At 36.4% G+C, this 16,601-nt stretch overlaps 2 protein-coding genes across 4 annotated transcripts; one reads left to right on the plus strand and one right to left on the minus strand.

The window, feature by feature from the left end:
* The first annotated feature begins 971 nt into the window (after positions 1-971).
* LOC103999039 (small ribosomal subunit protein uS13z/uS13y/uS13x) lies at positions 972-3,687 on the plus strand. Its single transcript, XM_009420674.3, has 4 exons — positions 972-1,108; positions 1,210-1,370; positions 1,794-1,982; positions 3,333-3,687. Exons 1-4 carry the CDS (start codon positions 1,106-1,108, stop codon positions 3,436-3,438), a joined length of 459 nt encoding a protein of 152 aa, XP_009418949.1. The 5' UTR covers positions 972-1,105; the 3' UTR covers positions 3,439-3,687.
* Positions 3,688-4,498: 811 nt separating this feature from the next.
* On the minus strand, positions 4,499-15,804 carry LOC135593803 (casein kinase 1-like protein HD16). 3 transcript variants are annotated; one of them, XM_065084087.1, is made up of 17 exons: positions 15,521-15,804; positions 14,143-14,642; positions 12,875-13,000; positions 12,715-12,788; positions 12,556-12,625; positions 12,412-12,467; positions 12,266-12,337; positions 12,062-12,156; positions 11,830-11,896; positions 11,636-11,765; positions 11,322-11,540; positions 11,074-11,204; positions 9,216-9,390; positions 9,034-9,124; positions 6,160-6,317; positions 5,461-5,649; positions 4,499-4,780 (listed from the first exon to the last, which is right to left on the minus strand). In XM_065084087.1, the coding sequence occupies exons 2-17, from the start codon at positions 14,578-14,580 to the stop codon at positions 4,721-4,723; spliced, it is 2,151 nt and encodes a 716-aa protein (XP_064940159.1). In that variant the 5' UTR covers positions 14,581-14,642; positions 15,521-15,804; the 3' UTR covers positions 4,499-4,720. The 3 variants fall into 3 exon arrangements, with proteins under 3 accessions (XP_064940159.1, XP_064940158.1, XP_064940157.1); XM_065084086.1 differs by having other exon boundaries at positions 15,482-15,804; XM_065084085.1 differs by having other exon boundaries at positions 15,357-15,804.
* Positions 15,805-16,601: the final 797 nt, after the last annotated feature.

Raw genomic sequence — 16,601 nt, forward strand, 5'->3', positions numbered from 1 at the left:
AGAAGTGCACTTTACTGAGAATTCTGCTAATGCTAACAGATGACTTCTATGGAACTAACTGCTAGGATGAATTGATAACTATATTGTAATGAAAGAGGTATAAGTGAGTTTACCCAACCTAACATGGAGAGGTAATCGATTTGCAGGTTTACCGTCCTCCTTTCAAGCATGCGAAAATATGCAAGATGCTCATAACAATATTCAGAATGAGTCGAGGTGTGAAGAAGAGATATGGTGAATAACAAAACAACATCGAAGAAAACATTCCTATCACACAACATAAATATCGGGATCACATAAACAAATAAATAAAAATACATGACAAAGATAATTAAATTTAGTTGTTTGTCGCAACAAAGAATCTTATTTTTTAAGGGATAAAAAACTCTTTGCATCAATGTTTCCGTAATTCTCCCATTGCTTTGGAAATAATTTTTCTTTTATTTTTTAGGAAATATATTGATCTTATAAACAGGAATGTATATTCAGCTCATACAGAATTTTTTTTTTTTGTTGCAGAAAAAAAAATACATGAATGGCCAAAGATGAATTACAGAGTAAATGAGAAAGAAAACTATTTTACATTTTTTTTGTCCTTAAATTTTATCACATTGAAATGTATTATTTATTACTATATAATGTATAACAATTTATTATTTTTTCTGCTAATTCTCAACAGGTTTTTAGTTTATTTTCAGATATAAATGGTCAAATTTGACATTTGTTTACCTTTGATTTTATGCACTGACAGAATTTGTGTGAAACATAGAATAAATCTTATAAGTAAATTAACACAAGATTAAAGTTAATTGACCCAATGAAAACTTGTCACAGTGTTCAATATGGTCCATCAAACCTTATCAAAAGGCCGGTCGAGTCCGGTCCGGTCCGGTCCATCGCGAACAGCCCGGAACGGCCCAATTAGTCGATAAAACCTCCGTGAATCACCAGCCGTCCGATCTTCCTTTAGGGTTTCCTATGGCTTTATAACGACATCTTCCTACCTTCGCTTCTATTTCTCCGGCGCCGGCTCGAGAGAGCAGAGTAGTAGAAGAAGGGCGTGGAGAGAGATCGTAGCCGTTGGCACCGGGCCGTCGCGTTCGCCATGGTTGGTGCTCGTGTTGAATACTCCCTCCTTGTTCCTTCTGTCTCCAGCTCGATTTCTTGTGATCGGTGGATCTTTTCTCGTGTTTGGCTGTCGATCTGCAGTCGCTGGTCGCGAACGAGGATTTCCAGCACATTCTCCGTGTGCTCAACACCAACGTCGATGGGAAGCAGAAGATCATGTTTGCCCTTACCTCCATCAAGGGTATCGGCCGCCGGTTCGCCAACATCGTGTGCAAGAAGGCCGACGTGGACATGAACAAAAGGTCCTCTTTTGATTTCTTTTCCTATAGTTGGGATGTATTCTTGCGTGCTCGAATGTTGCAGTTCCATTGATGTCATTGTCTCTTAGTTGTGTGTTTCTTTTAGCGTATAAGATTAATGCTATTGGCGAGGTAGGTGGTTTTATGTTCAATCTTGGTGGAAAGATTCTGTGGTTTGAGATCTCGAGCCTCATGGTCTGACGTCAATTGTTGAGATTTCTTGAGATGTAGGCGTGTTCCCCCACAAATTTGGGCCTTTTTTTAATCTGTTCAACTCCTTTTAATTGAATGTAGTTTTTGCTTAATTGCTCAATCTGGTCCTTGATTTTGTCTTTTTGTAATCAGTGCAGGAAACTAAGTTGATTGCTATTGGTTCAATCTGACCTCTTATGCTGATGTTTGATACCTCTTTCACGCTACTTTTAGGGCTGGAGAGCTCTCAGCTGCCGAGCTTGAGAACCTTATGACTGTTGTAGCCAATCCACGCCAGTTCAAGATCCCGGATTGGTTTCTGAACAGGAAGAAAGACTACAAGGATGGTCGGTATTCCCAGATTGTTTCAAATTCTCTGGACATGAAGCTTAGGGATGATCTGGAGCGTCTCAAGAAAATAAGGTTGGCTATTTAGTCATTTTGTTTGCTATTGGCTGTGTTTACCACTAGTCCTTTAATTATTCCTTGGAGCAGTGCTTTATAAGCACTTTAACTGGTTGTTTCCAGGAGTTTATTCATATTGGCAATTTGTTAAGAATTCATTCATTTGTGTACCCCAAGTGCTGAGATTTTTTTGATTTAATGGCGTTTAGTTATAAAGTTTGACTCATGTCATTAACATATAAGCCTGCTATCTTAGTGATACAACCAATGCCTTTTGATCCCTAAGGGAACTCAGTTATGTCCTTCTGTAAATCTAATTGTTTTAAGTAAACATCTAGACTGTAATTTTGAGCTGTTTTCAAAGAAGGGCCTTTTTTCTTTTTCCACAGTCAGTCAGGAGAACTATGTTGATTTAGTCACTAATCTATCAGTTGACAACTATGTTGTTGTGTATTAGGGTCATCAGCTTAGTGTATATGGGTGAACTTCCTATTACTATGTGGTGTTGAGTCTTTTGTGTTAGTGTGCCAATACTTGCAATAGGAGTTAACAAGGTACAAGGAATTATGTGTTAGGAAGAGTTGTACCTTGCATTATACACCAATATTTTGCGTCACTAGTATGTTATCACTTGGTAGTCTATTGCTGTGTGCTACAGTTGACACTTGGTAGTGAGCAAACATGGAAATGACTGTTGTACTTGATCATAATTTTGGCTTGCTTAGTTGATATTTCACGATCCACTTGATGCTAAAGCATCCTTATCGACATGTCCCATAGTGATGCCCCTTCTTGACAAGTCAAATTATGATGAATATTATAATTTTCCTTTTCTGTTCCATTCTTTTAACCAAGACTTTTGAAACGTAGAATTGAACTGTGGTAACAGCAAAACTCCATTGGGCACGGATGTTGAGTTTAAACCTTGTATTTTTTCTGTATATTTATAAACACCCTCAAACATTTATTTAATGTTGATACGCCTGTGTGCTGCTGTCATTGCTTGTGGTTGTCTTTTGGTTGAAATAAGAAGGAATTGTCTGTCTCGTAGCAACCGAGATAGTTAAGATGACTGTCATATAATGTGCTTTTGAACTGCATGTTACAGTCAAAATTGCAGTTTTCACTCTTAAGATTTAAACATTAACTGTGATGAACTGCCTGCTTAGATTCCAATTCAAACTTTGAGTTCAATAATTGGTGTTCCTAGTTAGTGTTGACAATTGACATGTTGTTGGCGGTGGGTAATGCCATGCCATAGTTAGTGGTACGATCTATTTTGTTTTCTTGTCAAATCACAAACGTGCCATAGAATTTTGCTGTTAGCTTCACAAAACTTACTCAGTGTGGTAATCTTCTCGTTTGCAGGAACCACCGGGGTCTTCGTCACTTCTGGGGTCTTCGAGTTCGAGGGCAGCACACAAAAACTACTGGCAGGAGAGGAAAGACCGTCGGTGTCTCGAAAAAGCGATGAGTGATGAACTAAGAGACCTTGGATGCCTCAAAAAACTCGGCATCCAAGGGCTTAGACTTCTGTTTCTACCGCCGTGGTTTGTATTAGTTTCGATTTGGATTTCCAACAGTTGATATCTGCATTAGTGATTCCATTCCGTGTTACACACTAGGCTGGTGTGATGGATAATTTTGGATGTTCTTAGGCTACACATTTGTCAATTTGCTGCATTCTAATACTATTTAAGACCAATGTTAGAAGCTTTTGTGATGGGTATCTGTTTTGGTATTTCTTTGAAAATATGAATTATGATGGTTAGAATTGCAGGCAGGAATCTATATACTGAATTGATCATAAAGAGAGCAACTTCTACATGCCTGCCTTTTAAGGACTACCAAGAAACATTGGATTCCATGGCTGCTTCAACCTGATGGTACAATTTGGTCATGTGGACAAATTGGTGTTGTATTCGACCGAGATGAAATAGGAAGAAGACTAATATAGTTTGTTTTTTCCTTCAATAGCCAGATTTAGATGCCTATTGATTGGAATTGTAATTGATGCAAATGAAAAGAAAACAGACACTTTAATAATCCTTTATGTCAATTGGCTGCGAATTTTTGGTCTAACTCATAAATATCACTTCCGCTAATGCCAGATTAGGATATTTATTGATTGACTTTGGGAACAGTATGGGTGGAAAAATCAAGTGCTAGATTTGGGTGAGAGGCCAAAAAGCATGAAAGGTACCAACCATATTGAGGATTCGAATCATTGAGTTCTACGACAGAGAGGATGATTCATACACGACTGGGCAAGCATAAACAAGAAGAGCTTGAACTCAAATAATGTTTGTTTAGTGGAATACAATCATCAATAGAGCTTATCGATCAAACCCTAACTAAACTTTACATGACACATTGAATAAACAACAAGAATTATCTGGATTAACTCTCATTCTTAAGAAGCTAAGAAACAAATAGGTCTTCGTTTCATTTTTCATGAGGAAAAGAACCACAGATACTGAAAGCCTGATCTTAGCTTTCAATTGCCAAAAAGATACATGGAGACAACAGGGAGGTATATGGATCATAGAGTATGGGAAGCACAAAATATATGACAGGAGTCAAAAAAGAGTATGGGAAGCACAAAATATATGACAGGAGTCAAAAAGTAATCCAATTCATAGCAACGCAAACTGCAACAAAACTTACATATGTGATGGCATATTCACGAACACTTTCCAACATCTGAATGACTTCAACATCTTTTTATCTTCACAAATATGTAATCGGCTCAAGTATCAGCACACTGTCCGACCGTAGCAAATCGAAGCAATGTACAGATTCTTTGCCCATTTGTCCTGCAAAATAGAATTATCTTCAGCACATCTCAAAATATTTTACAATAGTGTGTCCTTTGAGTGACAAAGGGGGTGATAGTACTGTAGATTCAAGCACTGTTTGTTAGTTTTGCCGTTCTATATTTACTATTTTCCTTAGTGATGTATCGTATTTATTATATTATACTCAAAAGGGATTGGTATAGTTAGAACCCCGATATTTACCATGATAAAAAGTGGTAACTGCTACAAATAAATACCTTCCAAGGACCTTTGGCTGTTACGGCAATAAAATGGGATAAACAAAATGGCTGACTGTAAAATGCAGATTGCACTATTAAGCATGATAATTACATAGTATCTTAGCAAGAACAGAATATAAGGGATCACGAACCAAAAGCATGGAGTTTGGAATAGAAAGAAAAGATTGTATGAGATTGCTTTTCAAGAGCATGAAGTTTTCACGAGATGAAAAGCAAGGATGAAATGTGCCAGAATTCAGGTACGTCTTAAGAATTCATTTAAAAGGAATAGAGCACTAATCAGCACTATATTACAGAGATGCATGACAAATAAGGCCGACAACTAAGCATCCCTTTATACACCAAAGACGACCAGGCCATCTGAAAAACAAACATGTTTATAAAGCCTAGAGTAAGATTTGCAATTCTAACTGGCGATAATTCATGACATGAGTTTACCTTTACATGGTTGCTCGGGAATGTAGAGGTTCGAAGAGTTTCCTGTGTCTCATCCATCAATTTTCTCTTTGGTACGCTCAAAATAAAAGCAGCTTGATCGGGAGTGGCCGCAGTGGAAGTTATTCTATAACCACTCTCCCATCTTCGGTGGATTCCTTCGCTTGGATAAAGAAAGTCTAACTCTACAACCTGCATTCCAAAAAATAAACCACACAATGACTTAGCATAAAAAACTACCTGATCAGGCTGCAAATACCAAGATGCTAGATAATTTATTTACCCAACAACATAATTGCTGCAGTCATCGTGACAGGCTCACTAGCTTAGAAATTTGAATGCAACAAATCCTTAAATGACATGGCCCAAAATGCTTTTAGTCTAAAGTTTCTAGTACCAAGTCCACCAAACATTATCTACCAACCAAACCCGCTATACATTTCCAACATGGGATTAATTAGGAAATTAGAATAATCTTATCAAAACATATACCAAGAATAAAGTATATAATCTGCTAATAAAGTATATGCATTAATAGATTGGAAGGCATTAAATAATTGGTATATTTTACATGTCACTCCTCTTAAGAAGAGCAAGATATTTCTTTCAATGAACACAACTAAATGATGCTTTAACATGTAGGAGCCCCAATTTGGCAAATGAGCCATCTTATCTTTCAAGAAAGTAGCAAATATATCATACCTGGTCAGAATAGCCAGAGTTCCTTGACATGACTATCCCCCAGCGGCTGCCAGCAGTAGTCATGGATGTAACATGAAAACCTTCTTTCCACTTTTTATTGATCCACTTAAAAGGAAATGATTCACTAACTTTATAGGATTGCTGCGTGTAAGGGGTTCCTGCAGATAACAGTGCAGATCTAGATACTAAACAAGAAACTCAAATTTATGTGAAAAACACTTCCCAGAAAATCATCAATAGACCCTTGCTTCTCATCTGTTTCAAATTCTTTGTGCTCTTTTTTTCGGTAGAAAGATGAAAGTCTAGGTTTGGCAAATTAAATTGGAAGTACAAGTGTTCGCATACGAACTGGTAAATGCATATTGCATGATGTGTTGTGACTTATCAAATCTTAAAATATGTCTTTTTGCAAGAGCCCCTTGATGCTCTTCACCATCTTCAATTGATGAAGATTGTGCTCTTAGCATCAGGATCACTAACATGAAACAAGCTTTTACGTAATGAAAGCATATGATGCGGAGGCCATTTAAAAAATTAACAAAAGAAAATGAATAAATAAAATATTATATTAATTGTCAGCTTCGCTTTTTTATTTCCTTTGATGTATGAGAATTCCTATATTTTATAAATAGGATTAGCTTATTTTCTTTTTCTTTCGCTATGCTCAAGATGTATGGAATTAATGAAGATCAACAAAAGAATCTCCTGGTATAATTCCATTATCCACGCAGGAGAGGTTTGGAAGTATGAAATCTTCATCCCGAGGAATGATTCGTTAAACCAGAGTTTGCATGGTCTTTATGCCCCTCTATTTCCTCTCAAAATCATCTAATATCTTCTCTTTTTTCCTTTTCACAATTATCAAATTCTTGGAAAGAACATTTTCTTTTCTCCCAGAGCTCCTCCATGCTTCTGTCGTATATTATCATTCCAAAATAAAGGGGCCTTACAATCATTTTTGGTAGCTGGCCATTAAAGTTTCAGCTAATTTTCTATAGAAATTCCATTGTTTGGATCAGAAATAGCCAATCCAAGACAGAGCACTGTAAGATCAGTATGTAATAGACAATCAGCCAGACAAATGGCAAAATGATAGTTTTTGGTTAAGAGGATAACAAGCATGAAAGACTGCAGCCTAACAAGACACTACAAATTTATTAAACTTCAACCATCCCATCGATCATCATCAACCTAAATATGGGAATAGTCATTGAAATGAAAATAATACATAATCATTTTTTTCTACCACCAAAATCTTTCTTTTGTCAATCCTTTTTTGCGTCTTTCCCTTAGTGAATAATCGTGGATTTAACATGTAATGACCCATCATAGTTGCATTATGTGACCTACAATTTAACTGTAGGATTTCAAAACTTGCCATAATTATCAGCATTTTTCAACTTCCAATTTTACAATCCAGTTGTATCACCAGTTACCCAATTTCCAATTCATTTTCTCTGTTAAATAATTTCCTCTTCCACTGGAGAAGCAGAAGCAATAAAGCATCTCCCATCCCCAGTGAACTTCCTACTTATACAGCAATTCATCAACTGTTTCAACAATCTGTTCTGCCTCTACCATCTCCCAACAATATTATGGGAGATACATTTTAAAATTTGTCATGCTGTGCAAAACTAGTAAGTCAGACAAGATATCTACTTGCAAGAAATTGATTACCGATATAAACTGTTTATGATAGTTGTGTTCTTTTACTTGGCGATTTAGCAAATTGTGATATGTAAACAGTCCTCAATACAGTTGTTGGCGCTTTAGTAGTTTTTCTGTACAATTTGTCCATAACCTATAATACATTCTTGTTAACAGTTTTAGGAGCTTGTTAATTTGAACATTCTGCAAGAGTTGTTGTTCAAAAGCTGGTAATATATTCTTGCTCATAATGGCTTTAGTCCACAAGTGTTTTTATTTCTTTCTAGACTTTGTTACTTAACATCAGACAGGAAGAAGGATCAGGTGTAAGTCAGATGCAAACGATTCTGTTTATTAATCACATTAAATGAGATGGGTTGTTTCACTTGACAAATAAACAGGTTGGACTAAGATCTGCATTTTTAACATGTTTATTAAATGGGGCATGTTTCGGTTGTCTTTTTTGTAGCACATACTACATACTATATACAACTTGACCCAACCTAAACCATTAACATTCCTAGTTGTAAATAAGGATTCTATAAAAAAAAAATTTGAGGAAAGACAGGCATGTGTAAGTTTAATTTCAGTTACATCTTATTTCAATTTAGTTGGAAACTAGTTCAAGTTTTATTAAGTTCTAGTCAATGTATTTTTTTTTTAGTATGAGTTGAATTTTGTCACACTTTCTACTTATGTGGAGCATTTCCAAGATTGGTATCATTTTATTTTATAAATGCCCAACTATTATGGGTATAATTTGAATTAAACTTATTTAGTCCATAGTAATCAAGTTTTCATTGTTCTAGATCACTTTACCAAATGAGATTTAGGTTAACTCTGAATAAATATAAAGAGAATATTGTCTTATAAATATCCTATTCTAAGAATATCATTTGAATTTTAGAAAGTTTATTATGTCAATCAATAAGAGGGACACATTGCCAGAGACAAATTGATCAATTTTGAAGTGTAGATTTACTAGCCAACTGAGTCAATTGATTGAACCAGATAATTCGATAGAAATATATCACAATATGGATATAGCATATTTGTACTTTTATCATTAAATTTGTTGCATGTATTATCACAAGCATCTGTAAAGAAAAAGAAGCTCAAGCAATATTACTGCAAGAAATGGAAAGAATATAAAAATTAGGTGTTTGCAGAACAATAAGAAATTTGCAATCTGAAAGGTACTTTTATACAGTAACATTCTGCACAAACCTTTAGACATTACAACTAATGAACTCCCATTTGTGGCACCAGCTACTGCACTTATGTAATAATTCTTCTCCCACTGCTCCATAATCCAATCCTAAACAAAACAAGATAGACTAGAGTCATTGTGCCAAAACCTATAAATTAACACCTCAAAGAGGGAACTTGCACATTTGTTTTTGAAATACCTTATGCAAGAACATTGGTGATAATTCATAAACCTGGGAACTGAAACCTGTTCCCGCATCCATAATAAGGGCCCAGAGATTTGCTGAAGATGCCACACAACTGATATATAAACCATCTTCCATTCCTTTTACTATATGTTGTTGAAGTCTTGCATCCGCTACATTATAGTGGTATCTAAGAGAAGATTCATTATTTGCTGATTAAAATGTATAATTATATGATAAATTTGGAAGTACAACACAACAAGATGAAGAAACAAGCAATTAGAAACCACAGTTTCCTCTATCTCAGAGTTGGAAAAGGTAGCATGAGCAGGTGCAACATCTGCAGTGGACATACCAGGCCACCACACTGATTAATCTAGTTTAGTGCCACTCCAGAAGGAGCAACTAATCTAATTTTCACAGTGGCAGAATTCTGCTAAGGGTGCCAAGGCCTAAATCTTCTGAGACATGATAGGATGGGTTTACTTCTGCCCAGGAACTTCTTGCAAAACAGATGATGTTTAACAAACATATGATCAGTAAATTAGCATTCGGCCTGCTTGAGTCTAGTGTTTTAAGATCTAGCTGGGACACCTATGTTCACCCATTGACCTGCTGACCTATCAGTTTTTACCAGTTGGGGGAACCTTAAAACCAAAATTATTATAAAATTGTCTGTTTTGAATGTCTTCTTTCTGATCCAGTGGGTCAACTGCTTGATGACCAGTTCACAGGAATAGCTGTTTTAATGTTTTTTTATAGTGAAAAGCCTAAACTAATCTTCTTAGCCATATTATGGGTTTCGCAGAAATTATGGTCAAGTATTTCTACATAGGTTTCTCAAGTATCAATGCCACCATGACTCATCTATGAAACATGCCCCAAAAATTATTATAAAATTGTTTGTTTTGACTGTCTTCTCTCCGAACCAGTGGGTCAACTGCTTGATGACCAGTTCATGGGAATAGCTGTTTTGAATGTTTTTTTATAGTGAAAAGCCTAAACTAATCTTCTTAGCCATATTACGGGTTTCACAGAAATTATGGTCAAGTATTTCTACATAGGTTTCTTAAGTATTAATGCCACCATGAGTCATCTATGAAACATGCCCCAAACCTGTGCATTCCATTATTTCTCTATAAATTTATCAGTTCCAGCCATCTTCCTCTCTTACTGTCTTTCTCCCATTCTCAGCCTCTCCACTTTTTTTCTTGCAGGTACCATCTATCCCTCTATTTCACATCCGCAACAACCTCTCTGTTATCTCTCACGTGCCTGCTCTCTCTCCTGGCTTGCAAATTCCATGGCCAAGAGTCGACCTATTTGAATCGTTGAACGAATATCGACCATAAAAAAGGGGGCTGGCTCAGGTTGAATTTAAACAATGTGACATGACTAGCTGAAAACTTAATAAACACAAGTTGTCGTCTTAGAACTAAGAATTCCCATGTGTCAATTGACATGTAGCAAAACATTGCTCTCCAATTTGAAGTGTTTGAATTAATAGGTAGATTAAAGGATTACAAACTCCGGATTCATAATATTGTCAATTGAAACTTAAATTAATGATGCAAGAACAAAAAGCCTTCGCCATAGCTTTTCATTGCTTCGTAAGTCTTTATACTTATCCTTAAGGACAGAATTATGATCAGCACATGAAATAATAAAACATTAGTTATCACTTTAACTCATTATAGAAAGTGAATTTAATGGATAAATGGATCACTTAAATTTAAAGGAACTAGTATGAAACCATGTTCACAAAAAAATAAATAAATAAATAAATAAAATGCTATTTCAAGGTAAATCAAGACCCCAGTAACATAGTTGGAAGGAAACAGTACAAAAACAAAAGCTTCCTTTTTTTGTATACCTCTGTTTCATTGGTCTCCTAGCATTGTAAACTGAAATCCACTGAGTTGCTGGGCTTCCCAGACGGACTTTCTTCTTAGGCTGCTCATCCTCTTCAAGGTTTACAAGCAGTCTACCACGTTTCTGCCCCACCTACATATGTGAATCATGAAACTCAAGAATTAATCAGAGATTCTATAGGGATATCATATTAGGATAACAGCTAATATAATACTGATCAATAAACAATACAACTGTAGTTCTAGCAACCTTTAGAGCTCCATCAATTCTGATAGGTCTCAGAGAAGTGCATGGTTCAATTAAATCATCAAAAAGTGAAATAAGTTTGGAGTAATTTGGTTCTTCGTCAAATTTCATATTTGTCACAATCTCAAGAAATTGTTTGAATGGAGGCGGACAGAAACAGCATAATATCTCTGGAGAAGTAGCCATTTTCTTCTTACAAACAAGAAAACTCTTGTTATCTCCCTGCAATAGAAATTTATGTAAGAAACAGGGTGCGCTAGACAGGAATATGAAACATGAGGATAAAACCACATTTTACAAGTACATGAGAAAAGTACCTGATAGCCTTGCCAAGGTAACCTTCCTCTGATAATAAATATCAATGTGTAGGCTAACGACTCCAGATCATCCCTCCTGCTACCTGTACGTCCTAAATGAGCATGCACGCTTGCGTATCTAATTGTTCCCCTGCAAAAGAAAGCTACTCAGTGCAATAATCATCATAGACACAGACATTTACGTGTGTACACACCTAAAGATATCTGGTCTTTGATCATATTCAACGTGTTGGCCAGATGATGCTTCTTTCCATCTAGATGCTGCACCAGTTACACATTAGAGAAGCCATCAAATCTATATATGTATAACAGCAATGCAATAAGCATGTAATTAAGCTGATATCTTCAAAGGAGATGCTTGTTCCTAAAAACTAAGCCACCAATAATTCAGAAGAAAAAAAAAAAGGTTTCTGAATGGAGACACACCCAAACCAAGATCAATAAGGAAAAGCTTCTTCTCATCAGCAGATCTAGGCTGTCCTAGTAGAAAGTTCTCTGGCTTAACATCTCCATGCACAAACCTAACCAAGGAATCATGTGAACTTTCAACAGTAAGTAGACAGGCAAAAGTTAAAAGAAAAATCATAGATATATCTTAAGCGAAGATTGGAAAAGCATTAATTCAAGTACCCCTTTGAGTGAAGTTTCTCAAGAATAGCTATAGCCTCCACCGCAATGCAGGCAGCCATATTTGGAGACATCCTGTTTGAAACACGAGTAATTATATGGCATAATCAAGATATCATAGAGCTGACAAAAGACAGCATGTTTCTTACGCTTGGCCTACAGAATTCCAAACGTCCCAAAGACTAGGACCGAGCATATCCATAACCTGACAATTTTCATTTTTTTTCCAAATCAGCTTTAATAAACTGACAAAACCTCTCGGCTAGTAGTACATGAAAACTATTTTACATTACCAAAATGTAGTAGTCTCCTTGACGACCCTTATAGTGAACCCATGGAATTCCATAACATCCATTAAGAGAACTTGCAACCAGCATCAATTGGTTAGATAAATGACTAGTAAAATTTGAGGTATGAGAAGTACATGAATTATATAAAAAAAATTTGCTTACTTGTAGACTTGCCACTCATATGGTGGGCCATAGTTGCAACCCTTACTACTTCGATGCTCGAATTTAAGAGCCACCTAAAGGGAGCAGGTATTAATATCTGTTGGGTAAACAATACTGTTCTTTAAATATGATATGCTTGAGCAGAACTTCCAAATTTAACCTCATATGCATCTGGACCTGTTCCTTGTTTTCCGCCAGATACTCTTCGACCAACATAGACCTGACCAAAACCACCTTTACCCAATTTCCTCTCTATCTTATACACAGGTGAGTTACCTACTTGAACCTGTAAAAGATACTGAACAATTAGCTCCTACACGATAATAATGGTCATGGAGTGATTACCAGAAGCAAAAGCTTAAAGTGAAAAAACAGTAGAGAGAATATGTCCAAGTGTGATAAAAAGTCCAGTTGCCAATGCATTGTAATTATGTAACATTTCTGTAGCAAACACATTGCTGCTCGTAATTTAAGAGAGTAAAGTCTAAGTTCAACATCAGAAAGTAAATCAACTACATTTAGATACTAGTGAGTTCCCATTTTAATATGAAAAATATTAGTCATGCTACTTCATAACATCTTACCTTCTTAAGTAATAAATGAGTCATATAGTGCATTTGTGGGTGGAAGCATATGCTGCACATGTTAATAAATCAAAATATTCAAACTAATATTTTATTAGTTATAAATAAAGAAATAAACAATTTGCTATAGATTATTGATTGGTGAACATGTATTTAAACTATAAAATTATATGATGACATATACACTGATGCTAAAAGATTTTTTAATTGATAAATTAGAATATTTGAGTAGATGCCCTAGTGATGGATGTCATTATTATAGACAATATATCATAATACCAAAATAACAGTAATTGTCACAAAATACAAGCAAGGAATTATAAATTTGCAGCTGCAAAATACCACATATGTGATCACATTTTCATGCTTACACAGGCTGTACATGTGCAATAGATTTCAGATGTACAGTAACACCACATTCTGAAGCCACATAGGTTATGCAAGCAACCATATGACTCGATATGCATATATCACATAGACTGCATTTTGAAAACCTTGAATTGGCATGAACATGCAGAGGTAAGAGGCATGTAATGAGTTCACATACACAAAATCAAACCTATCAGAAATGTTCATTACATAATTCCTTCTTTCATTAAGGAGAAGAGTTGGTGCCAGGACCTAGAATGGAACACTAGGGAACTAAGGTAGCATAAGTACTCTGCACCAGGAAAGCTCAAATTCAATAGAGTTGATTGTTATGGAAGGTTGAATTATTTTCAACATCTCAAAAAACCCTAGTGCAACAATTACAAGAGAAATAGAAGGTGCCAAACTGTCATGCCAGTCAGCACAAATATGCATCAAACTTTACTTTCATCACCAACAGAAGGAATAGACATACCCGTTCAGGTACCGGAGCTGTAGTAGCTTCACCTTCAGCTACCATCACCTTGTCACCACTTCCACCTTCCATTGCCAGATCTTTGTCAGCAATTCCCTCTGCTGCTTGGTTCAAAAAGAAACCTTCAGCACCAACAACAACAGCTCCTCCCGCAGCAGCTCTAGGTAATATCTCGCAAGGCTGATCAGGGTCTAAGTCAATAACCCCAATGCCTCTTCCTCTACCGCCAACCGTTGGTCTAGCTGGTGCTACTGAAGGCCTTTTAGCAGTTGCTGCAGCCCTGGAGCCTCTTCCTCTCCCAGCACCACCACGCCTTCTGTTTGGCGCAGGCAATACTGGATTTTCTGCTTGTCCTATGGGCTGCGATGGGGCTGGAATATCATCAAGTTTCTTTGATCTCAGATGACCTTGCCGTGCTCCACTTCGCTGCTTTGGCATCCTCTTCCCATGCAACTCACACCCACAATAAGTCACTAAGAGTCCCTCTTCAATCTTCTCATCTGAAGAGCAATGGCATGAACACATTAGATTGCATGCGAAATATGAACAGACAATAATCAGAAAGATAACAAGAAGTCTGGTCACAAAGACATGAAAAAGAAAATGGAACAAGAGGTAAAGAAAGAAAACTCGACCAAAGGGAAATAGAGGAAAAACTCATTTCTAAGCTAATATAACCCAGCTCTCCAGAATCAGATAGCATCATGCCGGCCCGAGCAAAAATAGATCACAAGAATAAAAGGCTTGTAGCGAGAACACATTTTCTCTCTTTGCTATCGATAAGATGATCATGTCATTCATATCTTTTAAACAAATCAATGAAAAACACAGCAGAGCTCAAATAAAGATTTCCACAACAACAGCTATAGAGTCACCTACTGAGAGGAATCGAACGCGACAAAAGAGCAGAGGCATCTATATCATATGATTCACGAATTTTGTAGCGAAAAAATTAATCTTTTCCCTAAAACATCATCGACCACAACAAAAACCGTAATCGCCGCAATCAAAAGCAATCAATCTATTTGGACCTAAATCCACCTCTTATATCTTCCCTGTTCGATATCCAATCAAAAAGCTGATCTTGCTCTCATAAAAGGCATCCATCGATAAAACGAAACGACGAAGCGGCAAAAAGAAAACGATCCGCTTTCCACCTTATCTTCAATCAAATCCGTTGGCACATCCAAATAAAAACACGATCAAAATGGAACCTTTCCGAAGCAACCCGACTCCCGCCGACACACGACGGATCATCCACTCCAATAACACGATCCAGAACCATCATCGGAAGGCGAAACCCGTTACATAAAAAAATTCAAGAACCCGGAAGATCGACCCAGAATGCGGCGGAGGAAACACGATCGGGGACCGGAACCAGAAAGATCGGCTCCTTCACGATCGAAAGCTCGTCACGGGTGACCCGATCGCGCGGAAATCTCCGGGGGGCCGGCGGCGGCGGGGGGGGCTGCGTCACGGGTGCGGCGCAGCTCGGTGGGTACGACGGAGGGGATTGGGAGAGCTAGGGTTCCCTCGGGAATCGGGGGAAGACAAAGGGGGCTGTTGTTGCGAAGGAGGACGAGGAGCTGTGTGCGCTCTGAGGCTTCCTCTCTATCTCTCTCTCTCTCTCTCTCTCTCTCTTTGCGCTGTCCGAAATCTTATGGTGTGTACACAATTCATGCATGCACAGAGAGGAGGTCGGTATAATACAAAATAAGTGGCCCCTTTTGGGGATAATATGATTTTGACTTATTTCTCCCCTAATCTATGAAAGGGGGGGATTTAATTATTGATTTATAAATGTCATGGATAGGATTAAAATGAATTTTATTATATTAGTCCTGACCTATTTTGACTTATAGAAGATTTATGAGACTTAAAGGTATATGATCAGTTTCCACTTATACTTTCAATAAAAACAATTTATATGATTTTTGCATATTTCATAATTGAATTATCACAACAATAACAAATCATAACATCTCAACTATTTATCATAAATAAGTAGTTTTATTTTTATTTTAATTTTTATTATTCAATGTTTTTTTGGTAAATCTTTATTCATAACTTCTTATGCCACTAATAATAATTATCTTACCTTTTCTAATTATGATATCTATATATGGTATAGATTCGTATTATCTTAAATGATTTCATTAGAGCTACGATTAATTGTTCATGAATAAAAATATTTTTTTTTAATTTTTTTATATATTTTATTTTAAATTTTAATTATATATATATATTTGATAAATTCTCAACTTCAATATAATATACATATTTGGAGTAAAAAAATTAAAAATTTCTTTTCTGTTCTTGTGATCAATAGGGCAAAAGGACATAAATGCAATGTTGGATAGATGATTGTTAAATTTCCATTTTGTTAGCTAGGTTTAAAAAAGTTCTACATTTTAGTAAATATGCTTCTTCTTTTTTCTCTCTCTTCAACATTAGACATG

The sequence above is a fragment of the Musa acuminata genome, chromosome BXJ1-9, assembly GCF_036884655.1.
Source record: "Musa acuminata AAA Group cultivar baxijiao chromosome BXJ1-9, Cavendish_Baxijiao_AAA, whole genome shotgun sequence".
In the NCBI taxonomy this organism is placed as follows: domain Eukaryota; kingdom Viridiplantae; phylum Streptophyta; class Magnoliopsida; order Zingiberales; family Musaceae; genus Musa; species Musa acuminata.